At 40.9% G+C, this 27,138-nt stretch overlaps 1 protein-coding gene across 2 annotated transcripts in view; it reads right to left on the bottom strand.

The window, feature by feature from the left end:
* The window catches only part of adkb (adenosine kinase b), a 146,846-nt gene that overhangs the window by 113,261 nt on the left and 6,447 nt on the right, over window positions 1-27,138 (bottom strand). For both annotated transcript variants that reach the window (XM_084740620.1, XM_084740621.1), the window contains exon 4: window positions 8,812-8,890. In XM_084740620.1, coding sequence (XP_084596746.1) covers window positions 8,812-8,890 — 79 coding nt within the window. The remainder of the gene's footprint in view (window positions 1-8,811; window positions 8,891-27,138) is intronic.

The following is a 27,138-nucleotide window of genomic DNA, read 5'->3' as shown; positions in this document are numbered from 1 at the left end:
AGAGAATAGAACTGGCGCATTTCAGCACACATCTGAGCACGGCTCACTCAGGAAACCTGAATGTCTTCAGTGAGTCAAATAGTTAAGTTGAGCCGGTGCTGCCATAAACCCGGTGGGAGAGCTTGGAATAATCTAGGCGATGTTAATGATGCAATTTATATGTGAGGGGACCGGTGTTTGGCAGGCTCTTTCCGTCTGAGCGGGCTGCACAACCCAGCGAGCTCCCAGCACCCCCTGCTAGATGGAGGGGGTGGAGTAGGAGGAGGATGTCAGAGCCCATGTGAAAAGAGGGAGCGAGCGAAGCACTGATAAGAGCCATTACTATTAGTGTCTGTCTGTCACCTGCTGTGCGTCATCCAGCCTTCTCTCTCTCCACATGCGCCCCCATCCCCGTCGCTCCATCCCCATCCGTTTTCCTGAGGCACATCACTTCAAATTTGCACTCACCTACACATTTTCCATCCTGTCACAGATATACTCAGTTGGCTTGAAAACTGAGCCGAGCTGCACTCTGAAAACTACTGCGAGCTTTGTTTCAAAACAGTTGTGAATTAGTGAAGGTGCAGACAGCTGCCAGCATTTATTCGATAAACAAAATAGCTATAGATGAAGAACTGAACTGGCACGAGGGGATGTAATATTCTACACATACCGCTTCTCAGTTTTTCCAAGCAAACACAAAGCCTAATTTGGTATTTCATTTATTACTTGGCACAATACTAGAGCTCCTTAAACTTATGAACTCGGGAGAAATGAACAGTAATTGCAGGCTGTTCTTTATTTTCTTAAAACCTTTTTAACCAAAATATTTAAAGCTGTTTTTCTCAGTTGCTATGCAACACTTCAACCGCAAGAGTGGGAGCATGCTGAGAATGTGCCAAATAAATGCTACTGCCACAGACATTCTGCGGGGAAATATGAGAGAGGGGCATCACTCAATCATAATCATATGAAAATGTAGAACAGTTGTGTAAAATGCACAATCATCCTTTCATTCATCAGTTACTTGACCTGTGTCAACAGATGATTCCAAGCAAGAGTTCGTTTAATGAACCATTGTTTACAGTCTGAAAGCCTCTCAGACCGTTCCGCAGCCATGTGAGCAAATGTTTTTCATCGCCTGTGTGCACCAAACATACAAGTGGCTGCTTTTAACTGCAGAATACAGCGACGTGGCAGGCGAACTAAGTGTCCTGTGCAAAATATCATTCTGTAATTTGACATGAAAATGCTGCCAGATATGTAGACTACTGTCTGTTTCACAAGTCCTTTTAGATTTCACTCAGAGCTCGCCTGGAGCCCGGGCAACTGTACAACAGCCAAGCAAAAAGCGAGCAAGCCAATGGTGCAGCCTTTCTTCCTGAGCCTGCAACCAAGGACTTAAAGCAAGGACACGTTATGCAAGATATCACATTCAATTCCACTGCCAGCCTCTGAGGCCAGATGATACACATTGAGTGCGTCTGTCTCCCGAGCCCTCAATGTTAATCAACACTCTTTCCAATGCATACTTATGAGTTACAATCTACTCCCCACGTCTTCCCTTTGGCAGCTTAAATTAAGTCGCAAATTTGACGGCAAATTAACTTCAACAGGGACGGTAATATGTCACCTATACAGCAATCTGTGCCATTTCTCGCCGGGGCAACACAAATCTTGTGCATCTGAGAGGAAAATTAAATCAAACAAATCATTTTCGTGTGAAAGTCAAATTTGAGGAAACACAAGAAAGAAGGCGCCACGCGGCGGGGCCATCGGCTGTTAACAAATCCCTCTGATGACAAAGCCTTGCATAATCGCCCAGTCAACCTTTATCATTGTGATCACAGAGCTTGAGATTCGATGCATGCTGGTATTAGCTGTGACATACAGTCACAATACAGTCGAGGTGGGAGGAACACATGCTCAGACGGCGTGTGTACGTACGTACGTGTGTGTGTGTGTGTGTGTGTGTGTGTGTGTGTGTGTGTGTGTAAAGGGGAGGTGGATGTGGAACCAACAGAGATCTCCCCACTTCATCATTGAGTAAATGGCACCACAGACGTGAGCTGCGACTTCACAGCTGCCTCATGGCGGGTGACATTGAAGCCCACGCATGAACACATCGCTCATCAAAGCGAATGAGGCGTTCTTTGCTTCCTCTGCTTGTGCCGAGGAAAACAATGGCAGCCCCCTCGAGTGCACACTTGCACACCTGGAATGTCTAGAATGAGTGGAGATGGGAATGAAAAGGGGAGAAAAAAAATCCATTTAGTTTCATGCATCTCTCACAAGAAGCTTAACAGAGTGTGACCTTCCACTGCTTCGTAATGGGAAGGAAACGGTGAGACCCCGGCGCCATAAAACGGCTCAGAGCGGGTGCTAACAGTGGTTCTGCAATTAACCTGTCTTAAAACAAACAAGAGGCTTTCCTTTAACAACAGGCGCATACTTGAGAGGGTTGATTTCCGTGGCGTGAAACTCAAAGGCCCACCAGAGTTCAGGTTTTAATCGGTCATTAGCGCGCTCATTTCAGCACAGCTGCACCGAGATCTATGCAACTACAAGCTCACTCTATGTGATCACAAACCAAAACAAAAAAAAAGTCAAAGCTCTCATGTACGCTCAACAAAAGCATAAACACAACACTTTTGTTTCTGCTCCCATTTTTCATGAGCTAAAGTAAAAGATCTAAGACTTCTTCTGTGCACAGAAAAGGTTTATTTCTCTCAAATCTTGCTCACAAATTTGTTAAATCTGTGTCAGTGAGAACTTCTATTTTGCCAAGATATTCCAACCACCTCATTTAAACAGCATGACTATTGTGCAGGTGTGCCTTGGACTGGCCACAATAAAAGGTCACTGTCGATCTTGAAAAAAAGACATTTATTAGGCATTGAACTACGGCTATTTCACAGAGCACTCCAGATACCCATTTTGTTTTACCAGGAGGGCAAAGTCATGAACCACCTTATTCTGCCTCTGACTGGCTAGCACCCATTGCCTTTGTTGATTGGAGCAGTTTTACCTTGAAAAAAGACATTTATTAGGCACTGAACCATGGCTATTTGACAGAGGGCTACAGATACCAGATTTCCCCAGAAGGGCAAAGCCATGACCCTATTCCTAATCATTCATCACACCTAAATCTACCCAATCCAACCAACAAAGGCAATGAGCTCCAGCCAATCAGAAGCAGAGTGGGGCGGTTCATGACTTTGCCTTCCTGGGGAAAAAACTGGTATCTATCTGGTATATTTTGTTAAGATTAAACTGTACATTTAGAGGGACATTTTATTGTGACCAGTCCAATCAGTACCTCTACAGGCCACACCTGTCAGGTGGATTAACACCTGTCTGAATTATCTTTGTAAAGGAGAAGTGCTCACTATCATGGATTTCTTTGGACTCTAATTCCTGGGCAAAATTTGAAAGAAATAAAACCTTTGTTTGCACAGAAGTCTGAGATGAGTGTGAGAAAAATGGTAAAAAGCAAAAGTGCTGCATTTATATTTTTGTTGAGTATAGTTCCCAGCTAGAGAATGAATCACCATCATCTGCCTCCAAAGTCCTCCGAGTCTCTTCACAGACAAAGAATATTTGTCTGAACACTAATCATAAAGTGTCAGAAGAATGTAAGTGAAAACAGAAAGAAACAGTAAAATTTGCAAATGCCCATTTTCGTGCATAAAGCACATCCTCCTGAAAGTTCAGTCACATAGTTTGAACACAAAAGCTCCACTCTTTCTCCTTAACTGTCCTCTTTTCTCTAAGTGGAACCAGACGTAGGCATTTCTTCATTTAGGCCATTCAAATGGAGGCAAGTTGTGTTCTTTATTTATTTAACAAAACGAGCTGTAAAAGCCAAACATTAGGTCATGGAATATTTTCAACCCGAGAAATAAGTCAATGCCTTCAATGAGACATCAAACCCAGTTTAAGTATTCCCCTACAAAATATGAGCTGGTGAGGACCTTTCTCGAAGTCAAGTAGTGCTGTGGGATTTTTCTGTTTTTTAAATACAACTTTCAACAGTGTGGCGCACATGCGTTTCCAATTAAGAGCTCCGAGCCAACATCCAAGCCTGGGCCCCATTCACCCCTTTCCACGATTGACCAAGTCTGAGGAAATGTTAAACAGGCATCATAACCATAACAGAGACTGCAGATTTTTCAAAAGCCTTTACTTTCTAAACAATAATTAAGACATCACAGTGGATTGATGATACAGACTGCAAACATCGTACGAAATCTAAATAAAGAAAAGAGAACATACTTAATCATAACTTTTTGTGACACATTCACAGCTAGGACACTTAACATGCACTCTTAGAGAACATTTTTATGTTCAGAGGGTTTTATCTAGAACCTACCAAAGGGGTTCCACTGAGAACCTCTTCATATTCTAAGGGATTTATCTGGAACCCTACAGAGAACTTTCTCATATGCAAAGGGTTTTATCTAGGACCTATCACGTGGGTTCCACCAAGAAACTTTTTATAGTCAAAGGGTTTTATTTATTACTTTTTTAATATCCCATTGGTTTTATCTAGAAACCTCCAAGGAGTTCTATCTGGAACCTTTTTAAATACAAAAGGGTTTATTTAGAACACACTCGGGTTCTATTGAGAACTTTCAACAATCTTTGAAGAACTCTTTCTTCATAAAACTCTAGGGTTCTTCAGAGGCAAATGGTTGGAGGTAGAACCACAGACCTTGAGGCAGAACCCTTTTGGAACTCTTATTTGTAAGAGTGTAACAACTTGTCCCGTTGGTGAACGGGTACAAAGCACGCTTACAGTGCAGAGAAATAAAATATGTCAGTGCTGTTGATTTGTGAGCATCATAATGAGAATGCACAGTTTACACGAGGCACCCAGAGTAGGATCTACTTCCCTGGCAGCGGCAATAACTCCCTATGAGCCTGTCTCTGCTCAGACTTCAATCTCTGGGCCCTAAGGAGCTGTTGGAGGACTTTGATGTTCTGTCTAAATGAATTGACTGTGCTTCTTGATACAGCCCCTCCAGTCAACTGACTCCCCCCACTGATTCTGTCACCTGTGATAAACACCACGAGAGCTCGGTGGTACCAAATTCTGGATCGCATGCTCAGAGAGGCCACTTTTTTTTTTTTCCTCCCTTCAACTTTGTAAATGACTGAAAAAAATATGATTGTTGTTTCCTGCCATGCCCTATCTGAGCACAGGCCCTTTGATGTGTGAGGCTGTATGTGAGCAAGCAACGCTGGGCTGGTTTTTGTTACCTTACAGCCCTGCAACATCCAGTAGGTGAGCCTTTATGTCGGATGCACCTTCAGGGCATGGTGTTTGTTAGAGCCTGGGCAAAGGCAACAACCTCCAACCCACTTCTATCACTGCATTTTTTTTTCTTCTTCTTCTTCTTCTTAAGAATCAGAGCCAGAGAGCTCTGCATACTGTACAAGCTTGCAACTTCACTGACTTGATCCAAACAAGATCTAAGGCTTATTGAGGAGCAGTGGTGCACAGCTAGGGAAGTACAAATGTGTTGATACATCTACCTTGAGACTGCTAGTTTGTCACAATGCGTGCTTTGAATATGGATAAGTCACGACGGGAACCATAATCAGAAGTAGGAAGTAACAAGGTACAAGTACTATCTGTTCTTTATATCAGAATTTATTTTAATGACAACTTTTTATTTTTACTAGTTATGTATAATTATTAAAAATCATCATCATCGTGTTTATGTGTATATTCCGTATATTATATTGTGTACAAAGAATATCAGCCAATATATTGATATCTGAACATTTTTAAAACCTATTATTGGTGTCGACATCTGCTCTAAAATTCAAGTATCAGTCAGGCTCTCGTGTTAATTTATAGATGATTATAAGTTGTATGGTGGATATAGTAGATATCCACATGGTTTGGTGCAGTATTGAGACTTTTTTATTATAATATTACAATATGTGATATATTGTTACATTCTTACTTACATTAAGGAATGATGACAATACATTACACTCTGATTTTTTTTAGATATAGCTATGCTTTGTTCTATGCAGACTGTATAGTATTCAGCGAAGGATAAGAGACTTAAGACTTGACTTGGACTTCAGCTCAAAGACTTTTAAGTTGACTTGAACTTGCAAAAAATGACTTGTGAGCATCTCTGGTTTACTGTATTTGAAGTAAAAAAGTTGAATTGTCTTTGAATTATATTAATATGTCATGAAGTTTGCACAGAAATGGCTGTTAGAAATGTCCTTCAGAGGGCTACTTTTGTACTTAGAGTACATTTCAGAGCAATGAGAGTAAGTTCTTGTACTTTTACCAGAGTCTTCTTTTACACACTTCTATTTGAGTAAAGAATGTGTTTACTTTTGCCACCTCTGAACATAATGCATGGAAAAAAAGGGGAAAAAAGTCATGTCCCTGTGCTAAAGATAGCACTGAGTGCAACCAATCAACAACTAGCAAACACTGCAACGGATGATTTCGATCAAAGAGCGGGGCCGAGACGGTGGTTAGAGGGAAACAATACTTATCCATCTAAGCTTCAGCTTGGTCAATTCTCATTTGACTAAATCCAATTACCATCGATCCTGCATCTCCTTAAAGCCGAGGTTTAGGTTTTCCTTGATAGTGCAGAAATCTTAACTGGGATGAAGCGGCAGTATTTAACCTATTACAGCCTCCGATGAAGCGGTTGGGTTTTGGAGGAAAGTACGAGTTCTACTGGCAAAGGCATTGATCCTCCCACACCCTGGGTTTTCCCAGCATGTGCAGCGATTCCTGTGCAAAGCCTCTGAACACTTCTCTCTCTCCTCCAGCAGCGATGGTGCTCCTGAGCAAACCTGCCCTGGATCGAGCATCTCATTTAGTCACTGGGCCCTTTGATGTGGATTCAGTGCTGCAGTGCATATCATTCGTGTTTGAAGGTTCAGCTTCCACAATACAGCTGGGTTTGAAGTTTCACATATTGCAAGTGCTACAATGTGATAATCTGGGAGCCGGTTATGCATTATACATTTTTCATAAAAGAACACCATCACCTGAAAGTGAAATGTGGAAAAGTCAGCGCTTCAAGGTATATATTGACAGAAACTGTTTCTGAGACTTCTGGGTGTGGGACGAAAACACTCTTGTTATCTTGAGCATTTCAGAATCAGCTCTACATCTTCCCTCGGAAGGGGGTAAATATCCAAATAAACAGAGTAGAATAACATTTGACTGGGGCCTGCCATGCCATTATAAGACAGAATAATTTAGTTGACTGAACGTTTCTCACGGGGCACAGAGAGGCCATGACAGCTCTTTTTCCAGTAAGGGCCAGCAATAAAGATCTTCTTCTCTATCTGATTTCACAAAAGAGTTGACTGGGGCCATTCCTTCAGTGTCTTCTTAAATAAAACATGAACGATCCTTGTTAAAGGGATAGTTTGGGTTATCTGGTGAGGGGTTATATGAGGTACAGCCCCAAGCTGGAGAAGCAGAGAGGAGTACCAGCATGGAAGCTAACCAATGAAATGCTGAGGACAGCACCAGCCAGACCTTTTTTAAGTGTCTAAAATACCTTTTGTTGCTGACCCTGTCCACAGCAGTTCATCGCTTGGCTCCCGTGCCGAGGACATGCTGACCGCCATCTACTGTAGGTAATACACTCACTATTGATAAGTACCTCATACAACACCACTTCAAATAGTTCAGACTATCCCTTTAAGGCCTATGTCTGCCAAAACTAAATGTAATACTCTGGCTTGTGCAATGACAAGAAAGGAGGAAATAATCTCTGCTGGAAATTTTGCGATCACAATTTTCAGGGATGTAATTGACTCAAGGGGAAAAGTGAGCCCACTAGTCTTTAAAATTCAACTGCATCAAGCACACAGGATTTAAAAAATAGGGGAAGTTGTTTTCCCAAAGAATAAAATCAAGTTGGCAGTTAATGTCTGTGAGTGACTGAGGTTTATGTTACCGCTTCTGATCTTGATAATTAAAGAGTGTTTGTATGGAGGCGCGCAGCTCGGCGCATCTTTTTTAAGGATGCTTACCGTCTCCAAAGCATGGAGATGGTGGCAGCCTGAGGGCCTGCCTGCTTTCTTCTCCCCCTCTCTGTATCTATCTTGTGCTAAATACACACAAACACGCATAAAAACGCCACGCACACACAAGCACATGTGTACAAATACGAACGCTACACACTGCACTGACAAACAAAAACCCACACACAAGAAAGAGTCGGCGCTTTCACAAACATCAGCCTCTCAATTAGCTTCTGCACTCATTTCTCCTTGGAAGAGAATTATTTTTCAGCTGGATGCTTTTTCTTTGTTTATTGTGAGCAGACCAAAGCCTTATCAGCAGCTAATCACTGCATGTCAAATTCACAGACTTGCTGCAGTCACTTAAGAAAAAAAAAAAAAAAAAGGATTCAGTGAATAATCTTCTCAAGTTCAGATTGCCATTTTAGATTTGGACAATCACCAATTTCTTTTAGATGCTCAAATCTGTCTAACAGCCAGGCAGAAGATCAGCATTTGTTTGATATAATTTGTTGTGACATGTTAATTGCATCTACTTGTAATTCTCTCTAATTGATGTTTGATATGTCTCAGGAAATTAGGCCAACTAGATAACACTGCAAATATTATGAATCCTCCCCGCCTTTCTCTTTCCGTGGCAGGTCTGATGAATTCACAACACCTAAAACTGTAATGTGTCAACATGCTGTGCAGCTATGCTCTCTATTCCCAGGGCTGCCAGGCTGACAAATCTAAGGTTACAGGCATACCACTGTATATTCAAAACACATTCAGGCACACTGGAGAGGGCCAAAGGAGACTAACCTGAGCAATTTTCACCGAGTTCTGGGTCGAGCCACCAGCGTGGTATTCAACTTTGTTCCTCTTGACGATTTCTTCAAACCTGAAATAAAGAGAGGAGTTGTTACAAAGGTTTAAGATGAACTACAAAGTGAATAATAATAAAGGTTTAGTGTAAACACCTGTGACATGGGCAGACCACGGGTTTCTCAACACATGTCACATTACAGCATGTGTAGGAGGAGTGAGGCAAGCATCACAAATTATCAGGAGAGGTTACAAAGGTGCGGCTGAAGAGCAGCTGTGAACTAAGAGGATGTGAAAATGTCCGAGTGATGAATCTGCAGCCTCATGTTTTATTTGTTCTGGCAGATACGTCTGGCCACCTTCCTGTTGTGAGAGATTTCCGCCCATCCTGGATGTTCTCGGGCCAATCGCAACCGTTCATTAAATACGGGGCCGGGATTTATTCTATGACCGACAGAGTAGTGTCACTGGTCCAGATTTGAAAAGTCATGCATCTGACTTCACATATTTCAGACACATCGGGCTCACAAAACTCTGATCAAAGTGTCAAACTTGGCAGTGCTGATCAAATATGAATCAAAATTCTGTTACTGTTTTCAAAACACATTTTAGTGCACTGTTTGGCTGAATTTGAGAAAGACTGCAACCAGAATGCCATTTTTTCCTGCTTGTAAAAAGACCGAGCACCACTCCAACTTCCATGTGTCACTAGGTCATATGCTCTGATTGGCTGTAGGTCACGTTTCATTACTCTGATTGGGGGTAGATCATGTTTCTTTTTTCAATCTTTTTAAAAATTTAAGTAGGGGTTGGATACAATACAATCAGTATTTCATCATGTCACAAAATCAGCATTTCTTCAAATAATCTCAATCTCATTTTTCATGGTTTGACCCTTGTAGGTCATGTTTTGTTGCTCTGATTGGTCTTAGGTCTATCTAGCCGCAGAGACATTATGGTCTGCACCTGTTGATAATGCCCATTTTAAATGAACTGAGTGATTTCAGACTACTTTGCATTTGTGAATTACTCTGACAATGCCAGGCAAAATCAGGCTAGCACAGCATGCTGAAATACTAATGTTAGCATCACAACCTGCTAAAGATTAGAAGAGCAACACACACCAGAGACCGTGGTGAGCTGCTGATCACTGGAAGTAGAGTAAATGCAGAATTAAGTCACACTCTGGCTCCCTATGCATTTCTTTTTATTTTGATAACGTTTCAGCCAGGTCTTCTTCCAGATCAAACATGAATCTTGAAACACTGGTCTTTTATTCTTGCATTTAGCATCACTAACATGCAAAAGACATACAAAACACATTTTAATATGCTTACACATCACCCTAAAGTTAGCAAACCAAGATGCTAACATAATAAAGTTAGCGTGCCAAATGCATTTTAGCATATTAGAATGGCAGATTTAAATGATAAAATTTAACATGTCAACAGTATCTTTGCACATTAATGCAGTATGTAAATCTGCGCTAATCAGTATTTTATTGTTGCTTATTGTAGAGGTCGCTTTCAGCTACAAACTATCACCAGACTTTGCAGTTTCCTTAGACTCTTTTTTTTTTTTGTCTCTTTTAGCTTACTGTTTTGATTTTAAGGTCCACAAATTTACTGTTTTGGTTCAGTCTCTCATCACTCTTACCATCCTATTACCAATTTTCTCACCACTAAATGTCAGTTAGCAACTAGACAGTAAATATATTGAAGCATTTAGCAGCTTTAGAGTCAAATATTTCTCTCAGGGGATGGTGGAGAGCAAAACAGAGCTAAAATGAGGATGAATGTTGGACTTTCATCCATGGCAAACACAAACACGACGCCAATAAATGCTAGTTTCCTGCACTCTCAATAATAAGGCATACTGTTCAGGTGTTATAAGTTACTGTATGTGGAGATATTTTTCTAACATCAATGGGAATCACATCATTTTGTTTCTTCCTTTCTGTCCCAGCTATAAAGAAGATAACCTGTATGTCAACTCTGCCATATAATACACTTGAAAGTGGCATACATTTTTCTGTGATCCTGTAACTGTGACATAACAGGTGGAAGCTGTTTACATATACTGCCTACAAAGAAAAAGAAAAAAAAAAAGCTGGATTTTGTTAAATTGAGTATTTGACCACAAACGTTGCCGGAGTTGAAAAGAGCCAGTCAGGGTCTGAATGTCAGCCTGATAAAAGCAAAAGGCGAACATTGTCCACACATGGTTATAGTTATCCATACATATTAAAGCAAGATGAACAGAGAAAGTCATTTCTGAGAAACTTGAACGTCTTCCTCAAAGGGATGCATGAAATAAAAGAAACTATTCATCTTGTCGCAAGGCAGAGATAGGCAGCTATTTTGTATCTTATAGGTGATGTTTTCAAAGCAATTAGAAAAACAAGTTATACAATCTTTTTGTGTTCAAAAACCTCATAGCCACATTACTTGTTTTGGGAGAGACCACATCTGATTAAACGTTTGATGTATGAAGCATACAGCAAAGTTTAGAACTGCCTGTAACAGACTAAACACAGTGAGTCAAGAAAACAGACGTGACATTGGGGAATGGGGAGTAAACAATTGCCGAGTTTTCAAACATAAACCACGGAAACACCCTTCGGTCTACAGTGAAATACTGACGGAGCTTCTATCATTTTTCTTTTTTCCCATCATACTGCCATTTCAAACATCAATAGCTTCAATGCTTAGGCGTAACATGATGCAAAGCTGGGCTACGCTGCCAGATAGAGTCTTTATCTGGGGAGCCGAGAACATGAATAATGTGTATTCTCCACATCGCTCATACAGACAACCTCCCAGGGGGCTGGCTATACAAACGTGTCCACCCTGCTAAGGAAATTGACCTAACTGCAGTCAAGATGATACGCCACATTAGGAGGTCCTTGGCTTTTTTTTTTTTTTCTTCAACTGCAAATTGAAGACTGTCCATTTGTAAGCATGTTTACATCAGGGGAAAAAAAATCCAATGACATGGTAAATAGTTCAAGGTGCATCATACCGTTCCAACTGGTGTTACATGTAATTCCACCTTAAATTAACTGCATAAGAGGGGTTGCTGAGAAAATGCTTGAGTGTAATCCCGAGGGGTGCTGGTTATGTAAAAGCTCTGCTTCAGAGTGCCAATGCTTTCGCTTTTTCGGATTAAGGAAACTTTTGCAGGGGAGGTCAAAGGTTGCACGTTTTGGGCACTTGTTAAACCTACAGATATGTCACATCTAATTGCAGATACTGCAGACAGGAGTAAAATGTATGCAAAGCACTGAATGCTTATTTCTAGAGCCACACATATATCGGGCAGCCGATATCAGTCTATCACAGCCATACTGGTCTACGTTGTATCAGGGTTAATGTTGTGCAAAATGTGATGATATGAAAATTTTGAAGATTGTTTTATTTTTAAAGGTTATAATCTTTTTAATATTTGTTTGTTTTTCTTAACATAAAACTAATATACATATAATATAGTGGAGCATTCAGCAGCTAAAGAGTCAAACATTTCTTTCAGGAGGTGGTGGGGACCAAAACAGAGCTAAAATGAGAGTATTGGACTTGGACTCATTACAAATACAAACATGACCCCCAAATGAATTCTAATTAATGCACATTTCTAGAGCCAGATTGACCCTTTTTGGGACAACACGTTTAATTTTTTTGTTTGTTTTACTTTTATAGGCAGCATTTTATGTACATTTGATATTTTTTTCATAATATAAGTTTTATATTTGTTTTTTCACTGTAAATTGAAGACTGCTCATTTGTAAATGTATTTATATCAGCCTACTTGTGGACAATGACATGGTTAAATAGCTCAAGGTGCATTGTTCCATTTCCACTGATTTTATGTGTAGTTTCACCTTGAATTAACTGCAGAGAGGCTCTGCTGCAAAGTGCCAAAGAATTTCCTTTTTAGGATTTAAAAAAACACTTTGAGGGGAGGTCAAAGGTTGCACATTTCAGGGCAGCAAACTTGTTGAACCTAGAAATATGTCACATTTATTGCATACACTCAGACAGGAGTAATATGTATGCAAAGTGCATCATGGCTTACCAACATATGTCTGCCAGAGGTGTTCAATACCTCAGCGCAACCTGGTTTAACTAGGCATGGCCGAATTTTGAGCGAGTGTGAAAGTAACCTTTACTGCTTCAAAGAAAGTCTGCATATCATGTCTCAAGGCGAGGGGTCTACCCAGGGCAGAATGTTCCTAATAAAGAAAAAAAAAACTTTCCATGCAAGTGGAAAATATGCTAACCGGGAAAAAAATCCTTCCTGAGACACCTGTTATGACTCCTTGACAAAGGAAGAATTTGAGCACTGTGGGTGTTTATAACATGAAGGCAGCCGAGGGACTCCAGAACCCATTTCAAATAGACACACAGCTTCTGAGGATTTCAGCTCTTTTTTTTTTCTTCCTAGAAGTATTTGCTCCACCTTTCAGTGCAGACAGCATGGGGCCCTGCTCTTGGATGCCTCGAAAATCCCATCCGAAAAGGAGCAGCTGCCTCGAGACCTTTACACCCTCAAACATCATGTGATCCCATAGTAGTGACACCGTAAACGGCCCCCTTGGCCATTTAGGAAGAGAAAATCCCTTTCCATCTACTGCAGTCTGAGCTGGCTCTGTGATGGGAGGGAGCAGAGAAAAAGAAATTGTTTTGAACAAAATGTCCTCAGCCAGTAACCTCTGCTTTTAAAAACCCACTGGCGCTGTTCAGCGGAACAGCAATTCCAACTATGCCATGCATTCCACTAATGTATGGACAGTGTGTTAAATAACACGTGCTTTACAAGAGACTGCCCCTGACACTCTGGTTAAATACCACTCTAATAACTAAAGGCACTGTGCTATTTTTCAATTTCATACCTCCCAATTTGAGACTAATAGAGGCACTTATTTATTCAGCTTAAATCAAATTAGGGGAATTAGGCTACTGAATGGAATATTTGTATTCAGAGGATATGAGAGTCCTCCTCAAAAACTAATACCTCTACATCTCCGTGGCTTAGCACATTCAAATTGTTGGGGCAGATCGCACAAGTCAGGAACATGGTGTTGTTTACATTCCTGGGGATGGAGCCCCCACCGTTGTTTCCCATCAAGGGAAATATGAGAGCTTCCAAAGTACTATGAGTGTTCTCTGCCCCGAGTGACTCACGAGTTCCTCTCCTCTCACCTCCCCCCAAAAAACGAGCCAAGTAGATTATTTACATGAGGCAATAATTCAAGATTTGCTCCTCTAAGTCTCTTACACGGAGGGCAAGGCGAGCCCATTTACCCAATCCCTCTTCATTCGCCTTTGATGTTAGCCTATCTCGATAAGACCGGATGAGTGCCCTAAAATCCCCGTTGAGTGATTTCACAGGAAGAACAAGTCTCTGTTAATCAATGGCTAGATTGGATCTGGATCCTCGGGAGTGGTCCGCGTGAAAGTCCTCCCGAGTGTTTGAGTGCACACCGGGGTAATTCATCGCTAATGATCACCGCGGCACCCACTCTCCTCCGTTCGTCCTTATTTAATTGCCTCGTTCACGTTTAAACAGCTTACAAATCACAAGGACAGGCAGGGAAACATGATCAAACAGCCCCTATCGCTAATCAGGGGAGGGCAAGGGAAGAAGTGAGAGGACTGGGGCTTCTTTTGCGGCTCTCCTTGGGGGATTAGGAAGGAGGAGGGTTGTACAGGAACAGTAAATTATCTCTGCTTCAGCTATAGCAGGCAGGTACATTTAAACAGGCAGATCCATCTTTCTCTCTCAGAGAAGGGGGCAACGCAGCTAAAAGGCTTCGGTAATCCCAGTTTCAACACAGGCATCTGGAGCGGAGACAGGTTCCACCATTGATTAGATTCCCCAATCAGCGTGTGCATCCTACACCAGCCTTCCTTGGTAGTCTGGAGGCAGTACAAGGCCTGATGCACAGTAATTGTTTCCATAGGTCAGGCGGAGGAAAAACAGCTCGGGGACGTGATGAAAGGGAGATGGAAAGGGTGAGGAATATTGTTGTTTTTCCCCCCAATTAAATTGTTTGTCAAACCCTTCACAAAGGGTTACGCAGTTTATCTGTTTAAAATCAATACGCTCGTCTCAGTGTGAAAGCTTGTCCCGACACAAGACAGGCCCATTAATTATTCTGTTCTGCGCGCTATCGCCGGGGCTGCTCAAGGTTGAGCCTTATCTTTTCTTATTTCAAATCAATAATTATCTTCTACCGTGCTCGCGCTCCCCCTCAGAAATAGATGTGCTTTTCATTCAATGCCTGTAGAGTCTCTCCCTCTCTCTCTGTCTCTCTGTAGCAACTGGTGAAGAACGCCGAATGAATAGGACATTCTTATCAGTGGAACATTAGGGCAGGATGGGAATAGATGGCGAAGAATGAGGCGCATAAAAGTACCGAACACAAATGAGTCATGATTCAAACAGCGAGCGAGGCCTTGTTCCCGTCCTCTGACATCGTCTAATACACTACAGTAAGGGATGAATGTTGATTTGCTCAAAAGCATTACGATATCGCCACCGTTCAGGTATCTCAGTCCGGTGAAGAAACCTGCCTCAAGTCCCTCGGTGCAGCCGCCATGAGCCTCCCTGAGTTATACATATATACTCTGACATAGAAAAGTGCTAGCTAGAACTGTACGGGGTTCTTCAGCTTGTCCCCATAGGAGAACCCTTTTTGGTTCCTGGCAGAACTTTTTATAAAGGGTCCACTTAGAATCCTACCTAGAGCCCGACATAGAGGGTTACACCTAGAGCCATCTGGGAAATGTTTCAGCCAGAACACCCTGTGAGAGAACCCTACTATGGTGTAACAGTTCAACCACAAACTCCCTGGGGGTTCTATCCAGAATCTTTTCACCTTCTAAAGGTGATAACAAGAACCCACCCACGGGGTTCTACCAAGAACCCTTTTATACTCCAGTGGTTTCATCTAGAATCCTCTCAAGGGGTTCAACTGGAACCCTTCTGTATTTCAAGGGTTTTATCTAGAACCCACCAAGGGGGTCTTCCCAAGAACACCTTTTTATTATGGTACAAAGAACCATTGACGCAAATCTTCCTTCCAGAAACGATGAAAGGGCTCTTAACGGAAACCCCTAGTTATATAAAGAACACTTTCTTCAGAGGAGGGTTCTTCAGGAACAAATAGTTCTGGGTAGAACCTCAGCCATTCAGGAAAAACCATTTTGGAACCCTTATTTCTAAGAGTGTAGACTGGATGCACAATTAATGACTGCACAATTACATGGTCATAATGGGTGAGTAATTGCATTAGAATGCAGAAACAACAAATGTGCATCCCTTTAATAATAATCGGCCGATCCAGCAGCAGCAGCAGCAGCAGCCCATTTGTTGGCATTAACCGAGGACTGCTGTTTGTACTTAATTAGGCTGCACTCAAGGATTAGGCAGCGGGGGCAAAATCTGGTCATGGAGGATGAGTTCATATTATTTCCTCTAAAATGTCACAGGTTTTTGGCTTTCGCACGGCAGAGGGTGGCGTTGTTTGTCACACTGTACTGTGTGGATGTGGGAGAGGGAGTGTGAGTGTGTGAGGACATGAAAGGGAGAGAAAGAGGGACACATTGAGGGAGAGGAGTGGGAAGACGGGAGTGTGTAAGCAAGCAAGGATGGGGCTTCTGGTGTTCTCCTGAGGATTGAGATTTGAAGCCCGAGCACAAAGCCTTTGAGACGTTCCCCTTATCTTGGAGGTTGATACCAGGATCTCGGTGATTCAGAGCGCTCCATGTGAATAATTCCACCAACACCCCCTACTGTGGGGACCATATGGCCCAGTGTGAACTTTAAACACACGGGGAGTGTTGCTGCTCCCCAGTCAGGCCTCCCATCTCTACCCCCACGCGAGCTTAGGTGTAGAGAAATGATCAGCGCAGATAGTATACTAACTAGCCTACATGTATGAGGGCTGCTGCCATCAGTGGCTTTTCCTGTGTGGCTGCTGGGGGATCAAAGATGACTAAAAATAGCCCTGAGCATGCTTTTCTGAACTGAACATGCTGTATGTACTGGCTGAGACGCCCACATTTTAATTATAAAACGCTCTTTAAAAGGGGGGGGGGGTTGGAGGGAGAGGAGGGGAGGAGGAGGAGGAAGAGGAAGAGGAGGAGGAGGAGGAGAGGGGGGGGACGCCCACATGCACAGAGATGTGGATTATGTTTGTTACACTCCCTTTGACTTGTGATGTTTCCTTCTGGCACCACCTGCTGGCAGCCGCCGTCAACAAGAAGGGGAAGGCATTTGCAGCTCTGGCGAGGACGAGCCTTAATTATGATTGCATCAGCCATCTCTCATGATGCAGCATGTGTGCTTTAAATGCAGCGCAATCACCCTGCATTGCCTTGTGCTAACCTATGCCATCAGAAGCAGGGCTGCAATCTGTGATTATTTTCACTGTCGATTCATGTGTCGATTATTTTCTCAATCAATCGATAAATTCTTTGGCCTATACAGTGGTGAAATATGTTGATCAGTGTTTCCCAAAGCCCAAGATGATGGATGATGTCATCACTTGTCTTGATGTGTCCACAACCCAAAGAGACTCAATTTACTGTCACAGAGGACTGTTGTGAAAAAAATCTATTGATTATTAAGAAATCATTAGGCTATAGCCAATGAAAGAAAATCTTGTTCGACTGAAATTCTATTCTGTGAACAATCTATTGGTCAATGGAGTTAAAAAAAAATCTGCATGTTACTGAATAAATGAATACAATCAGCTGCAGTGCGCTGTGTGAACTCAACCTGGTAGCCTACATGGATTTTAATCAAAGTTACACCATTTCTTTTTTATACGTTGCTATATTGTTAACTTCACAGCATGTCTATCAAGTAAATTTACATAGAGGTTGGGCTCCAACTAACGATTATTTTTATATTTGATTAATCTGTCAATTATATTCTGAATTGATTAGTTGTTTAGCATAATGATGAAAAATGTCCTCAAATGTCTTTTTTTGTCCACAGCACATATATATACATATATATTTAGTTTACTGTCACAATGGAGTGAAGAAACCACAAAATATTTAAGTGGTTTGAAAAGGGGGATTTTGCTTTTTTTTTCTTAAGAAATTATTCAAACTGATTAATCAGTTGTCAAAATTAGAGCCTGATCAATATATCAGTAGACTGATATTATAGCTTAACTATATCGGTATCTGCATATACGTTGTCAGATATGGGTCTATATGAAAACATTTTTTAACAGAACATATACAGATTGTTTTTTTTAGCTTTACAGGCACAATTTTGTGTAAATTTGATCTTTTTCCTTAATTCAGATTTAATGCAAACATATATTTCACTCTGTTTTTTTATTTATAGTAATTTATAATTATTAAAAATACCAGTGAAAGTTCAGATAAAATTGGACAATAATTGGACAATTATGTTTATTGTTAAACTGTAAAATATCCTGCTTCCATTACCTAAAGGTTTTGGCATTAACCATGACCTGTGGCCACAAAATTTCACACTGTGTCCACCAAGTTTTATCCCCATACTGTGAGTCTTTGCCAACACAACATTATAGTTCCATAAACATCCCAATTTATTCATTAATTCTCTGAAAACAAAAGTACTCGTCACCGCTAGCTACAGGAATGTTGGAGCTGCTGAAGTATGAGATTACTTAGCCCACTCACACTGTCAGCACAATCTTTACTGAAGAACCAGAAACACAAAAGGTCGACTATGAAAAAACTAAACAGCAACAAAAATTTAGGACTGAGTGGAAGCAGGAGTTCAAGCGCTTAGAATCATACACATCTGAGGAAGTAATGTACCATGGTGTGCCACCAGTTTCATCAACTAGCCATCAGAAACAATGCAATAATAATAATTGGGGATTACTTTAGTGTTTGACAGCAACAGTACAACAGCACAACAAGACGTGTGGAATCTTTATTTCCATTATTTGGAAAGCTTTCTTGTTTTATAATTCAAAAGGTCTAGATCCACATTTCTTACGGTTGAGTACAGCCCTACATTTATGCAAGTGCCCCAAATCGTCGGATTCATGCCTATCAATAAAACATCAAGAGCGGCGCGCGGTTGACGGCTGAACATGTTTTCTGATGTCTCAATTACCAGTTAAGTGCCATTAATCTCTGTTCTCCCTCTCTTTTTGGCTCAGAGGCCAGCTGATGGATGCAGGCCCGTGACCTTTGCCCTCAGCAGCAGGGGGAGCCGGATGTTGTGACCCCCCAGCGGGCTGGCGGAGGTGAGTTTAAGTACTGTAGTACAGCACTCAGCCTCAGCAACAGACAAGGGAGCTGGGAAGTAAAAAAAAAAAAAAAGGGGGGGTTGTAATGTGTCTACACACTCAGTCAAGCATGAGTGCATCCAGTGAAGTGGCACCATGGCAAGCACATGCAGCTTCTGCACGCATGCTTGCATGTGAGCACACACAAACACACACAAGGGGGGAGTGTTTCTCCTCCTGACACACACCAGGATAGCTCCGCCGGGGGTTTCTAGCACTCACAATTATTAAAAAAATAACATTTTTAAAAAAAGAGAGGGTAGAGTCAAGTGTGTTTACAGAGTAGAATCTATCACACACACACACCCAGGAGCCAGAGTGTTTAGCATGTACTCAGTGCGAGAGGCCTTTGTTGTTTTCCTCCCAGTAAGCAGATTGAGCTGCACGGCAGCAGCAGGGGTGTGTAAGATGTACACAGACAGCGGGGTGTGTGAGTGGAGAGGCACCTCCACTGATCTCCTGTGTCGTGTGATGATGTGTGTGTGATGTGTGTCTCAATCCAGGGCTGATCCCCCTGAGTCAGCCCTGTCAGTGATATGAGCCTCCCACCCTCTCCCCTCCTCTCCCTCCTTTCTCTCTTTCCTTCGCCATCCGGAATGCTAATAACAGCCAGCCAGTAACGCTGCAGCCCTGAATTATTCATGCGGCAGAGGGTCACACGGCATAATGAGGAGTTTACTCTCATTCTGGATGCGATTGTGACGCTGCTAATCTGCATTTAGCATAGAGAAAGAGAGAAAAGGAGGGGGGAGAGAGGAGGAGGAGGAGGAGGAGGAGAGGATGAGCGCTGATGAACTTAATTGCTGTGAGCAAACAACCTCTGAAAAGAGTCACGCCATCATCCAGAGATGAGAAAGTAAACAATTAATTATCATTGGACAGAGGGAGTCATAAAACAAATGTTTGAACGGGACTAATATTCAGGAGCCAGCTGATGTTTTTTTTCGCCCCCTCCGAGGTGACAATACACTCACTGTAACAATGACTCACTCATTTGACACACTAATAATCATTAGCTCTAATATGATATGGTTAACAAGCCCAAGAGAGGCCTGGGTGGATGGTACGTCACAAAACGCCGCATGCTCTAAACAACCTGTAATGCCTAGTTATCCTGAAATAAAATGTCTATTTGCCCACATTTTAATCTCCTGCAGAAAGAGGCGTGTTTTCATTATGTTGACATGTTGTTTCCTATAGAGACTCCTTGGGGTAAAAACAGCAGGCTACTGTTGCCCCCTGCTGGTTATAAAAGGTACATACCCCTTTTACTGCAATTTAATACAAAGCAAAGAAATTCACCACTAAGAATGTGAAAGTATCAACCAGCTGCTAACAACATAAATACTTCAAAGGCACCCAGTCAAAAATAAAATAACAGTGTAAACTAAAAGAGGCTCTTAAAGGGATAGTTCAGATTATTTCATGCATGGTGGTCTGAGGTACTTCTCCACAGTCAGGTGATAAGTACAGTAGATGGCAGTTGGCATGCCCCCAATTTGGAGAAGTAGTATAAGTACCAGCACAGATGCCAACCAACGAACTGCTGTAGACATGCTCAGCAACAAAAGGCGTTTTAGCCACCTCAAAAAAAGTCCATCTAAAAATATCAAAATCAGTTTAAGTGAACGCTATATTTAGAGTATTCTCACTGCTTTACTTTGCCGTCAGAGAGCCTTTTCCCACATAAAACCTCTCTTTTAATATCACTCGCTCCAAACTAACCAAACTCCACGGGCAAATGACAAGGAACTTGCTGGTCGACCACTGCCTTCATCTGTTTGTGTTATTGTGTGACTTTAGTGAGTCCAAACTAACTTTTCAAAACATTTAAGTCACACAATAACACAAACAAACTAACAGATCGAGGCAGCAGTAGAACAGCAACTCAGCTGTTCTGCAAGTTAAAATTACTGATTTTTCCTAGAGGGTTTGAGAGAGCGATATTCGGCTTATATATTGGCCATTTCTCGTCATTACAGGCTGTCTGATGGCAAAGTAACACAGTGAAAATAATCTAAATATACCTTACACTTCCACTGATATTTATTTTAGGTGGCTAAAATACCTTTTGTTTCACAGCAATTCATTGCCTAGCTTCCATGCTGGTGCTCCTCTCTGCTTCTCCAAACTGGCATCTACTGCAGGTAACACACTGACTATCAATAAGTACCTCACACAACCCCCACTTCAAATAATCCATACTATCCCCTCAAGTGAATAGTAAAACTTAAATTAGAATATAAAGCTTTTCTGATTTGTCTCATCCCCTGAGAAAAAGACATGATGTACCCCAAATCTTATAAAAAGGCACATATTTCATATTCCCCACCTTGCAGGTACCAAAGTTAAACCACATGATGGCAGCAGTGACTACAAAAAGCGAGCAAGACAAGACCTACACCGGCGTCACATCTCCCACTAAAATGTACAATGATACATGCCTCAGCAGACAGAGAGGGAAGTCAAACAAAGTACTTTGGTTAGTTGGTTTCCTCTCATACCCCGATTTCAAAAACACACAAGGCGTCTGCTGAGAAAAAACAGCTGAAAACAAGCCTTTCAACTGCAGCTCAAAAACCACAGTGGAAATATCATTCATATAAAAGCAGCTACAATACAAGACCTGAGCGTATAGTGCAACATGACTCACTAACCACCACACAGCTGTATTATACGATCAAGTACTGAAAGGCAGCAGCTGCTTTATAAAGAGCAGAGATTGATGAGGTTATTGGTTTGTGCTTGAGATTGTTTTACAGAACATGATTTATGAATTAGCTTTAACTTGAAGTATTTCATGGCAGTTTTGGCCTTTATTTGACAGAGAAAAGTCTAGATACAGACAGAAAACGCGCGGAAAGAGTGCAGCATGAAATACAACAAACGTCCGGGGCAGGAAGTGAACCGGGACATTGTGGTTATATGGTACGCATTTTAACCACGAGGCAAACTCGACACCGTGGAAGTTCAGCTTAATGGCTTTTTCAGCAGAACAGATACTCCACTAGTTTTCACCAGGGCTGCAACTAATGATTATTTTCATGAACAGTTTATTTCTGAACAGTTTATATCTGTATCTCTTAAAATATTTCTTCAATTACTGGATTCATAATTCCATCTAGGAAATATCAAAAATAGGAAGTCTGCAAATAAGGATCATTTTAATCATCTAATAAAGCAGGTGCAGCCAGTTTATTTTTGGTATTCATCAAATCATTCATCATTTGGGAAAAGTTCCATAATAACTTCTAAGCATGATGTAATTCAAGTGGTCTGAGAGAGAAATAGATTTCTGCTCCTCCTTCTCGTCATATTGACCTGGAAATGACACTCAACATCAACTATTTTTCTCCGGAATTGCTAACTGCACCTTTAATCTGACAATTATTTTCTCAATTAACCACCATCTTCAAATAACTTGTTTGTTTTCTTGTCATCAACAGTCTAAAACTCAAACATATTTACTTAACTAACAGAAAAGACTAAAAAAACACAAATGTTCTCATCTGAGAAGTGAATGTTTTGGCAGTCACACTGAATGAATCATTAAAACAGTTTCCTAATTAAGATTAATTTTCTGATGAAGTTTCCAGAGCCCCAGGTGCCGTATCATGTTTGTTCTGTCCAGCCACCTGTTTTAAATAAAAAACTATTCCATTTATAGGGATGCATCATAAATATTGATGCGATAATGGGAAATTAATATTATTATTCACTATTCCGATGATGAAATTATAGCTGAAGTGTATTCGTTTTTTTTATGTACTTACAAGAAAAAATGAATGAACATTTGTCAGAATATTTATAGTTAAAATATTTAGATTTGGTTTGTACAGAACTGTGAGATATTAAATCATCCAATCTTTGCTCACTACATCTGAGCCTTTCTTATTCTCAGGTGTGCATAAACTGCAGGTTATACAAACATAGGTAATTATCATTTATCATTATCGGCTGAAATAAATCCTTATTAATTCATAATGATATAAAGCAGAGACAAGAAGCAAATCTTCATGTTTGAGAGTTGGCATAGGTGACTTCTTGCCATTTTTGTTTGATAAATAAGAAGCAATTGCGGTCAGGTCATTGTCTGTCGGCCAACTAATTGATAAATCGACTAATTATTTCAGCTCTAGCTTCACTAATAAAAACAAACTCGTTTTGAACTAAACCTGGGAAGTAATTGTAACTCATGAAACATCTGAAGTGAAAATGAAAAGGCATCAAAAGTCACAGTCGAGGCTTATTCAGGAAAAAAAAAAAAACATTAAGTCCCCAGCCAGTACTAACAGGGATGTTGATGGTTTCTACAGCAGGCAATTTCTCAGCCACAACAGGATTATATGGGCTCTGCTGTGACTAGATAATTGAATTCAGGCATGGCCACAGTGCACTGCATCCAATGATCTCTCTCCCACCAGGGTGATGGGGAGAAAAAATGAATCGTGTTACACTCCGTAGATTCAGAGGCACAACAATGGCGTTAGTCGACCAGCCTTGTAAGTCTATTGTGGCCTTTTAAGTAATGATGTTGTTCGTCACAACACTTCAGTCAAGTTCTTCTTCTTCCACGGACCAATGACCTTGAGAATGACCTCTCTGCACGTTGTAGTCAATCATGCAACATCCTCTAAACAGCATCTAAAGCTGAAGCCGCTTTACCTTAATAGATTATAAGATAAAATACCTTGCATACATTCAGATATAGGCTAAGTTGACGGACATGATGAGGGCGAGCATGCTGCTGTGTGCAGTATTGGAGGGGGACATGCATTGAAATGCATTGTGCTGGGAATAAACCACCAAAGCCGAATGTTAATCCTGCCCTGACCTTGTGCAGAATGTGGCGGGAACAGTGTCTGTGGGGCTAAAGATAACACCGCTGCCTTTGTGCTGGAGGAGAACAACACTGCTGATGATGCTGCTTTGTGCTGCTGCTGCCGCCCAAGGTCACATGTGTCCCTTTGTCAAGTAACAAGACCTGACAAGGTAGCCTATTGTAAAGACGCAGACGGTCTAATGTACTGATCTGTCTTTATATTGTATAGTCGGATTTTTACAATTACTGCACTTGCACAGAATTTACACACGAGACACTAGAACAGAATTCATCACTTCAATCGACATGCACTCTCCTAAAATTAGGCGCCATCAAACTAGAAAGCACTCAGAGAGCAGACACCTCTGCCAAAGCTGCATAATCCTCTAAATTTGCCATTTTAATAACAGAGAATGTTTACAAATGGTTGATCTGCATCTGGATCCAGATCCACATCAAAGTACAAACAGTGACATATAATCATGGAACAGTGTGCCAGATTTTCGAGCAACACATTAGTGGCTCATGAGTAAACAGCAGACGTGTCTCACAATGCTTGAAAATGATCTTAAAATTATGAGACACCCAACCAAACATTTTTTCACCAGACCTGACTGAAACTTTGTAATAAAGGCTTTCATATTTTATGTTGTCAACATATGAATTAAGCAGCTTTAAGGAAATTTATGTTACATAAAAATCAAGGATATGTCCAGTGCAAGTTGCAAGCCTGAACTGACTGAGCATCTGGGAAGTTTGTTTTCAAGAGATGTATTTTCAAGACGTTTTTTATTTTTTAAACAACAGTTACAGTGGGGTGATTCGGTTGGAAATATAGATGTAATTGCTGGAAAGCTCACCAGCAACATCTGTTACTAAGGAGAGGCCAAGTCCCTCCCCCGTGCGGTGTCCCCCATGGGATCTTGTTTTGGAAAAATATGTATGGTAGTCAAAGGCGAGAGACAAATAATTTCTGGATCCCATTTGAATTGTGCCATAAAATACACATGATATCTGTCAATTTAAAAGACAATCTTACAAGTTGAGAAAGCTGCAATTCAGTTTATTTTGTTGTCGTTGAAAAGTACTGCAAGACTGTATAATGTGAGATTTGTAATTGATTTTTTTTATGTGTTTATAATAACACATTATGCAGTAATATTTTTATGTCTCCAGCGAGCTTTTAGTGCTGAAGTTTCAGTTATAGCTTTTGTAAATTCTCAATTCTGCCATCCCAGCCATGATTATGTAATCAGAGAAGTGATAGGGCCCCACATTACTGGTGCTATCAGTCTGTCTCTGGCCCTTGTCGGGCCCACTTCAAAAAAAGACACTTGGCCACCAGCCCTGTCAGCAGTTAAGACACTTGCCACCAGGCCAAACAAATTCTTTTGGGTAGACCGTATGTAATTTTAGTAACAATACCAATGTGCCAGAAGATGTATCTTATATAGTATATAGTTTCCTTGTGGGAAGCAGTTGCTGTATTAAAAAAAAAGTAGTCTCTCCTCCCACTGTCAGAGAGGCAAGTACACTTGTTAGGATTACTTGTGTGCACCATTGTAAAGGATCATTTGAGTGTCATGAGTAGGGCTGTACAGCTTCAAATCTTCAGCTTCAAAGTGCTGTGCAGCTTTTTTCGTTTTGCATGTGTTTTGGTTCTGTTTAAACCTCGTAGGCTATTTCTTCATAATTGCAAATATAGACGAGGCTACTTCATCATATGCAAAGGTGGGAAAATGACGAAGTACAAACTTGTTACTGTACTTAACTAGACATTTCAGGTATCTGTGCTTTACTTTTTATTTTTCCTCCCTACATTTGAACACAAATATCTGTACTTTCTACTCTACATTTCTACATTTCTATGTTTGTTTGTTTGTTTGTTTGTTTCTTAATTTTGCATCAATGCCAACATCTTCCCAACATCAAGACCAATTTCAGTCTACATGGATGATCTACATGATGTACCCATCACTTGATATCACTTTTACTTGATTAAAAAAGTAGAATCAGTTCCTCTACTTTTTTTTCCTCACATATCTGTATTTCTGCTCGAGTAAAGAATCATCAATCAGAATCAAAACAGAGACAGAAAACAAATGAACGCAAACAAAAAACTGAGCTGAAAGTCCACGTTTTGCTGTCATTTATGCCAGTTCCTCTGTGCCCTTGTTTGTGTTTGACCTCAGTCAAACAGCTCCCACACTGACACAGAGATGATAGCAGAGCAGCGGAAGAGAAGTAAAACAGTGATATTTCTACCTCATTTGTCCACAGTTGTTGTTTTACACAACTACAGCTTATTCATTAAGGTAATAGCCAAGTGTTAGAAATTGTCAACACATGCCAGCACTTTTCTGCCATAGAAACACACTGTATGGACAAAAGTCCTTTGCTTATTTTATCTGATTAATCTCAAACTTTATTTTATGGTATTCTTTTATTTAAAATGTGATGAATATGACAACAGGCATACCTCAGAAGATGCTTCAAATGTAAAAAAAAAATGACACTTGATACAGCTTTAGCCCTGACGAAGATATAATGTTAAGATAAATTAACAGGCAAAAAAAGAAATGTGGAAAAAACAAGTTATCCTCGGGCCGTCACAGGCTCGTTCCCTTGGACCAGCCGGACGAATTTGGATTTAGAAAGTTCAAAAATAGCACTTGTGCGTCCCTCCTGATTACCACAGCTGAGGTGTGACCAACGTGGAGCTGCTCGGTGACCAGCAGATAAGAGTTCTGTGGTTATCTTACATCCAACAGATAAGACTGTTGTACTGGCCAGTTTTAAGGTGTGAACGTGTCCAAGTGCAGAGCAATAACTCCCGTAGAGGAACATTTGTGACTGGTGAACCTGGTCAAATAAAGGCCTTGAAAAATAAGTCATTTCTTGCACTCTTGCCGGACCGAGTCGAGCAGAGGCAAACAATCCGGCTACAGGCTACGATTGAATATTACATACAATATCTGGATCATCATGAGTAAAACAACCGCAGTAAGTTAGCGCAGAGGCTGCCAAAATCACAATGTATGACTAAATTAAATTAAATTATTAATTGTCATACTACTTTTGATGTTTTATGTCCCAATGTTTGTACTGTCTGTTATTTAGCAGGATAGCACCACATTTCAGCATAATCTTGTATTCTCAAAATTGTGACGTAAAGTATTTTTAAGTCTCTTCCCATTTT

The sequence above is a fragment of the Lutjanus erythropterus genome, chromosome 17 (assembly GCF_056507025.1).
Source record: "Lutjanus erythropterus isolate fLutEry1 chromosome 17, fLutEry1.hap2, whole genome shotgun sequence".
Classification (NCBI taxonomy): Eukaryota; Metazoa; Chordata; class Actinopteri; order Lutjaniformes; family Lutjanidae; genus Lutjanus; species Lutjanus erythropterus.
The sequence above is the reverse complement of the archived record's forward strand: the minus strand, read 5'-3'. Positions and strand labels throughout refer to the sequence as shown.